At 36.7% G+C, this 7,591-nt stretch overlaps 1 protein-coding gene across 1 annotated transcript; it reads right to left on the bottom strand.

Moving 5' to 3' along the window:
* Nucleotides 1-2,336: 2,336 nt before the first annotated feature.
* LOC147803130 (uncharacterized) lies at nt 2,337-6,807 on the bottom strand. Its single transcript, XM_087152916.1, has 3 exons — nt 6,255-6,807; nt 3,546-3,866; nt 2,337-3,499 (listed from the first exon to the last, which is right to left on the bottom strand). Exons 1-3 carry the CDS (start codon nt 6,805-6,807, stop codon nt 2,337-2,339), a joined length of 2,037 nt encoding a protein of 678 aa, XP_087009042.1.
* Nucleotides 6,808-7,591: the final 784 nt, after the last annotated feature.

Here is a 7,591-nt window from a genome sequence, read left to right as displayed (position 1 = left end):
ATTGCCCTTGGCCTTTTGGCTGAGGCAAAACATCAAATCGTCTAAGTAATTTTGGAGCTCCTTCATGATTATGGAAAGTTTTCTTGAATGAGCTAATATTGCTGTATCGTCAGCGTAACACGCGATTGTTAGCCCGGTGGGGGGGGGGGGGATATCACTAATGTAAAACAAAATAAAAGAGGTGATATCGGACTACCTTGTGGGACGTCGGCCTCGATAGTTTTGGGATTTGAGTTGTGATTATCAACTTTAGCTCGAAAAATATCTATTTTTAATGAAAGAGTTGATAATATGAATAAAATGAGCCGAAAAACCAAGTTGCATGAGCTTGAATAGAAGGGCACGGTGATAGACCCTGTCGAAAGCTTTAACTACGTCCAAAAAGACACCTACGGGTTCTCCTTTCCTAAAACTTTCATGAATTGATTCTGTTACCTTGAGCAATTGGTGCACCGTACTATGTCTGGCACGAAAACCGAATTGCTCCGGGATAAGGATGTTATTGTCCGTGCAAAACCATTTCATGCGTTTTAGCAGGACAAACTCGTATATTTTAGATATGCAGGGCAGTAAGGATATAGGTCGATAACTCGATGCCTCTGCAAGATTTTGATCCGATTTTGGAATAGAAATTACTAGTGCGGTCTTCCATGTATTTGAAAAATATGACCGCTCCATCATAAAATTTAAGATGAAGGTAATAAAGAGAATAAATTTAAGGGGGAGATTTTTGATCATGCGGTTCGAAATATTATCAAGGCCGGGGGCTTTTTTAACATTTAATTTTTGAATAAATTCTTGAACTTCTGTTATTTGCACAGGTTCAAGTTCATTTTCAAAGGGAGAATCAAGGAAGTCATTTACTGCATTTTGGAAAATGATAGTATTATCATTATCGGGAATGTTATGCGGTTTAAATTGCTCTTTGAGCGATTCCGCAATAACTTCCGCTTTCTCGTTAGGGAGAAAAACAGTACCGGAGGGACTATTGAGGGGGGGGCATTCTTTGATATGGCCGACGCTTGGTCTTAAGGGCCTTCCAAAATGCAGTATGGTCGTCGTTTAAACTTTCACAAAAATCAGCCCAGGATTCTTCTTGAAATACCTTTATGTCCGATTTGATCTCGTTTTGGAGTCTACGTAATTTTATTAAAATGTTGGGGTCCTTAGTTTTCTGCCTAAGTTTACGTAGATAGTTTTTATTTTAGATATTATCCTTAATATCAGGGGGTAGTTTTTTGGGACTACTCCTGAATTTAGGAGTGGAGGATTATATTTTGGTATCGTTAAGGATATTATTTAGAATATTTAAGGGGTCTAAGGGGTATTCGCAATGCAAGAATTTTACTCAAGAGTAGGTAATTTTCGACTGAATGTCACTTTTGGAATATTTAACTGAGAACTCCAATTTTTTTACAGTAGATAAGGAGATAATCAAATTTTAACATTCTTTAACAACATTCTTTTTAAAGCTGAAAATTATATTTTAATTTTAAAATGAAAATAAACATATATTTCAATATTTTGAAAATTGTGAGTTTTACGGTGCGCAACATTTTGTCCAAATATCAAACACTAAATACATAATATTAATTTTGACAAACTCAAAATTAAATGTTCTTAACAGCAAACACAAAATTTGTGTTAAAAATAAGAAATTTTTATTTTTTAAAAAATTAAAACTTCAAATTTTTTAAAAAACTTCAAAATACGCAGAATATTTGTATAAAATCAACATTTTACCTTTATGAAAGTAATAAAACTTGTGTTTAATTCAGATATCATCCCATAACGAGCATTTTTGAACACAATTAGACAATTAGTTTTGAAAATATCATGCGCGCAAGCTCAAAATACACAATCTGAAAAAAAAGCGTTTAAAGTCAAAATTTCATTTTCCCATTAGAAAGTCATTTATTTCATAAATAAAAATATCCAGAAATGCAAATTTTGTCATTATATTAGTAACACAATCATTTTACATTAATTTTGCGCAATTTATTTTGTACAATTGTCTTCCATATGTATTTATCATAATATTTCATAAAACTGTCAAACTGTGATTTACAGAAAGCAAGATTTAGAAAACAAAAGTTAAATTATCTAAATTCATATTAAACTGGTAAAATTAATTTAAATTATAAAATGCACATTTTTATTAAAATAGATTTAAACATATAAATTTTAATACTCTTAAAATACTTCAATTGATACGAAACATTTAGTAAAAATGCAAATTATTTTACACTATTTATGAAATATAAATTCAATTTTTCAAATTATGACCTTATTTAAAAATTCTTATTTAGAAATAATAATAAATACTTTTTTAAAAATCAAAACCCTCCAGATTCATACATTTTTCCTTCTTTTAATTTATACATTTCCTTAGAATGTACTATTTTCATTCGTTTGGCTCTACGAGCATCTAACGTGGAAGCTTTTTTGCGATTTTCAGCAGTGTGCTTGTTTTTATTATCTTTGCGGAAAAACTCAACACAATTTCTTCTGTCAATTTTTACTTCTAGTTTTTCCATGAGAGACAAGAAAGACTGCATACCATCATTGAAGGCTAGCGTAGCAAAATGTGTAGCTATTTTAGCTACAGTTACACCACTTCCAAATACTTTTGGACAATATTTCCAAATTACCGAATTAAAAGACTCGTTTGCATTTTGAGTCCTTCCTCCCAAGCATTTTTTTAAGAGTTTGGGGTGGCAAAGATCGGCAAATATGGGTTTTATTTTATCCATTACCACTTTAGAAACCGAGTTTTTATGCTTGAAGACGTTGACTGTATTGTTATGAACAGCGCGATTATACGAACACCACGAGTCTTCTCCTTGAGGACAGAACATATGCATGGGTTCATCGTCTGCACTGCGGTGGTGAGCCCATACTGCCCAAACAGCTTTTTGCATCTCTACTACACTGTTTGAATGGTTTCGAATACCATTGCCGTTATAGGTTGTTAACTTTAAAACTAAAGCATCAGTCAATCTTCCTTTTCCTCCTATTGTTTTTCCATCTTTTAACTTCTGCCGGCCAAGATTCGCCTTCAGTTTTCTCAAACGTGTTCCTAGCCTCTTCTGAATATGGCCAACGCATTCGATTTTCTCAACAGGCAAGTCATTTCCATATGGCAAAGCATCTGAAATAGCAGTGAAAGTTTTACAGTCACCATCTCCTATATAATTTAGATACTTTACTCCATGCTTTGTCTCAGACCTTTTAAAAATCCTCAGCATTCCCTCAACTTCCATTTTACCAGCTGACCCAGAGTGATTCTTTCGACAGCTGGTTTTATGGCGAAGCATCCACTTGTCATATGTAGGACCAAATTTAGGGCCTTTATATGAGCTGCACCCTTTACAAAAAGAAGACATGACCTCTACGTCAACAACCTTTCCTGTTTCTGCTCCGATAAGTGAGCAAACACCAATAAGAGAAGTATGACCCCTCGTCTTCCATGTTCCGTCTCCACTTACTGTAAATTTCTCTTAATTGAGACAAAACCTTTTCTTCTTGTGCAGCATTGTTCATGCTTTCTAGGGCAACTTCCTCTGCACACTGAGCAATTTTTTCATTAATAGCATCGTAGGTTTTCTGTTCTACAGGAGTGGGAAGACACATAAATTGACAGAAAATCTGTAGACCAGTCAGTCCATGACCGATGGTTCGCATAGCCAAAATTGCCCTTCTATTAATTTCCAGTGCATTTTTTTTAATACCAACCTTTTCTGATGTTGTGAAAGATGAAATGTTGGAGCAACTTTTACAAGTGATTTCAAAAGTAGAAGACAGTCCACGTTGAGATTTCTCACACAGCTCTATTTTACCATAACAAATAGAGCACACAGTTTTTTCTGCAATTGCAGAAAACAATAAATTTATATCCACTAAACGATAGCCTTTAAAATTTTCAGAAATTTTCTTTATGCTAGATCGCCTAGAGCAAGACTGCGATTGCAACTTTTTGCTCTTTGCACTAAGTTCTATATCTTTTTTAACAAATATTATTTTATTATTTTCAGTATCTACAGATTTTTTTACATACATATTACCGTGAAACTTTCTTTTTTTCACTCTCTTTCCTGACCGTACTGATTTTGAATTATCCATCTATGATAACAAAAAGTTCACGCTAATGACGCTAATTTTAATCAACAAAGCAACAATCGAAAGACTGATTGTGAGAAGAGTTGAGATGTAGAAATACTGCTTGATCATAATATGTTTAAAAATATAATTATCACGTGATATTAAGAAATTATGACGGATAAGAAAGCAAAAACACGCGGCAATGAAAACAAAACTGTGAAAGTTTGCAGACGATGTTTGGGAAAGGGGCGTGGCACTTACTGTTTCGAGAAAGTGCGTTTCAGTATTTTTGTTATAACTTCGGAAATATTTTGTGTATCATCATAAATTTGGTGTCAAAATGTTCAGAATAAAACAGAATAACATATATTTTTTTCAAAAATTCGAAAATTTTGAACCGAAACACCCCTTAGACCCCTTAATGAATTCTCAGCATCATCTAGTGAATGGAGATCTGCTGGAGATTTATCTTTAAGTAAGCTCGTGAATTTCGTCCAGTCAGTGTTGAGCTGACCCGGAGTGTTCAAATTTAGCGTTACTGTATCCAATGTTAGGATAACGGGGTAGTGGTCAGAACTTAGTGCATTATCAGTGATCGTTTGCAGGGATGTTTATGAATAACGCAATGTCCAACGTTGAGGGGTTTGTAAAACCTAGGAAATTATGCGTGTGGCCAAAGGGGGCTATAATTCTGTTGCCGGTGCTTTGAGCCCATTTCAACAGTTTGTTGCCATACACATTATTGTTGGAATTGTTCCAAAAAGTGTGTTTGGCATTTAGATCTCCTGCTAGAATAATATTTGCTGAGAGTGAAAATAATTTGGAAAAATCGCCAGCCGGAAAAGGGATTCTACTTTTCTTGGGGGGAAGATAAGCAGACATTATTGTTATTGGCGGTGAATTTGGAAGAAAAATATTAACAATAGTTGCCTCTAAATTTTGAAGAGGGGGGGTGGAAATATTTTGATCAATTAAGTTATTTTTAATGTAAATGCAAGTACCACCGGAGGCGATCCTTGCATTTCTGTTATTAAAATAAATAGAATAATTGGGGAGTTTTGGGGGGGGGGTTCCACCTCTACTAGAGAAGTGGGTTTCTTGAATAAGTATTATATCGAAGTTATTATCGATTACATAATCGCGAAATTCTGGGAATTTCGCGCGAATGCCTGCTGCATTCCACGTACAAATCGTAAGTGAATCAGACATTACGGTTTAGGAGTGGGGACGGCGGTGGCCGTTTTGATTTTTAAGTAATTAATATAAGTTAAATATGCCCTATCGGCATACGTGTGATTAGGAGTAAAAGAGGGGAAGCTGAGCTGCATGGCTTGCAGTAATTGCTCATCATTACCGACCTCTTTACCGAGTTCCGTGAGTGCTCTGAACATTTCAGAGAATTCACTGATATTGGAACTCGGTATGGTGTTTTTAATTATAGGGGGTGGGGGGATGGCTTAATGCCCTTCAACATAGCTGAATAGCTAATGTTGGGAGTAACACTTTGTGTTACAGGAAAATTCCTCGGTTTGTGATTTTGTTGAGAGACACGGGGATTTTTATTGTTATTACCCTTGTTTTGGGTAATATTATTTGTTTTAGAAGAGTTATATTTCCCTTTTCCGGGAAATTTGGGGCACTGACGCCAGTTACTGGCGTGCTCCCCGCCACAGTTAGCGCACAGGAGTGGTGCGTTAAAGGGATGTGCACAGTCCCTGACTTGGTGCGGCTGGGCACAACGTAAACATTTAATAGGGAGCTGGCACATTTCAGAGGAATGATTGAATCCCTGGCAGCGATAGCATTGTTTGGGACCCTTCCTTCCTCTATAGTGTTCAATTTTGACCTCAGTTCCGAGGAGTTCGGTGATTTCGAATATTCTCTCGGAATTGGGAGTGGGGTTGATTTGGAGGTAAAACAATGGCATAGGGGATTTTTTAGCACCTTGTCTTGTGAGTTGGGTGAGGCTGTGCACCTCAAAGCCCAGTACCTCAATTTGGGCTTTGATTTCATCGATGAGTGTCAAAAGGGAGCCCCCTAATAACGACTTTGAGTCGTCGCTCCTCTTGCAAGGCGAAGCCTATAAACTCGACACCTCTGGTGAGTAAAAAGTCCGAAACAAGACGATACTCATCAGAATTTGTAACATTTACCTTGATGAATTGTCCGGCGAGTTTTGCTGCGGGAGCTGGAGGAATCTTCCTGTGAAGGATTTTCACGGTTTTCTCCCTCCAAAACCGGAGCTGAGAAGTTCCGAGAGGAGAAGGGTTCACTGGTTGCGGCAGAGTTTTTCCTTTTCTTTTGTTTAACTAGCTTAAAACCGTACTCGTCGGCTACGTTGGAATTTCTAGCCTTTAAAAAGGCTTTTGACCGAGCGAGTAGGTTGGTTTCTTTTTCTTTGAGGATTAGGTTCATTGACTCAAAATCCACAGGTATCATGAATAATTTTATGTGATTTACATTAGCAAAAACATTTAAATTATCTCTAAGAGATTTAACATTTTCTTCCAGCTTAATGAAAGCTGGATCCTCGAATGCGAGGTCTAACGAAGCTTTGTAGCGCTGCGTCTCAAGATTAGAGTATTCTCTTTTAAGATTATATAAAATTCTGTAGACCTCTCTTTGATTTTTAATATCATCAAGTTCTAGATCGAATGGGTTGATACTAGGGGAGGTTGTATCCATAAAAGCACCCCCCCTGTTCATGTTGTGGCTGTGATGGCATGGGGGAATTTAAGATCCCCCGCAGCACCGCTATCGGTAGCTGCGCCTGATCCGGCCAACGCCCCAGTTGCCGCAATCCCCCTTACGAAGGGATGCGGAGGCGCTCTGAAAAGAGCACCCCCGGGGTTAGTTGGAGAAACCGGATCCGGGTGTATGTGTTGAATAGAAGCTTCTCCGCTTGCTTTTTCTCCCTCTACGGTGGTGGGGGGATGGGCAGCAGGGATGCGATCGTCATCTCCTTTCTTCCTTCCTTCATCTACATCTTTTCGCTTCCTCGAAGTTGGGCGAGCGCCTTCTTCTTGGCGTTGCTACTCCTCTTCATTATGAGGGCGTAACTGTCCTTTTTTCTCATTTCAAATCAGTAGCTCGAGGGTCGAATCAATGATTCTCGTGGAGCTTCATGAAAAACGGTCCGGTCTCTATGAAACCGAAAGTCCGTGCGGAGCGCTGAACTTGAACTTGAACACAGACTTACGGAGTGCCTTGTATTGGATACAGTACCTCCTATCTAAGCTGAATTAAGAATTTTCATAATTAATTTAAAGTTCATAAAACAGAATAATTTAAATTTAAGTTAAATTAATTTTAAAATTAAATAACGATAATTTAAATAATTGGTAGAGTTGAGTTAAGAATAGGAAACAAATTCCCAGAAGTACAATCATTTAATTTGATTGTATTGAATTAAGGATGATATTCAAGTAAAAGTTTAGTAAATTGAAATAAGAGATTAAAATAAGTAAAATTAAAATATTAAATTTAAGAT

Source organism: Parasteatoda tepidariorum, chromosome 10 (genome assembly GCF_982258835.1).
Source record: "Parasteatoda tepidariorum strain Cologne lab strain chromosome 10, Ptep-v5.0, whole genome shotgun sequence".
NCBI classification, from domain to species: domain Eukaryota; kingdom Metazoa; phylum Arthropoda; class Arachnida; order Araneae; family Theridiidae; genus Parasteatoda; species Parasteatoda tepidariorum.
This window is presented reverse-complemented; position numbering and strand designations above follow the sequence as displayed.

Coding starts and splice junctions, on each gene's coding strand:
- LOC147803130 (XM_087152916.1), bottom strand. CDS start 6,807: ATGAACAGGGGGGGTGCTTTTATGGATACAACCTCCCCTAGTATCAAC. Junction 3,867..6,254: donor TCGCCGGACAATTCATCAAG/GTAAATGTTACA, acceptor CTGCAATTGCAG/AAAAAACTGTGTGCTCTATT. Junction 3,500..3,545: donor AGAGGAAGTTGCCCTAGAAA/GCATGAACAATG, acceptor GTCTCAATTAAG/AGAAATTTACAGTAAGTGGA.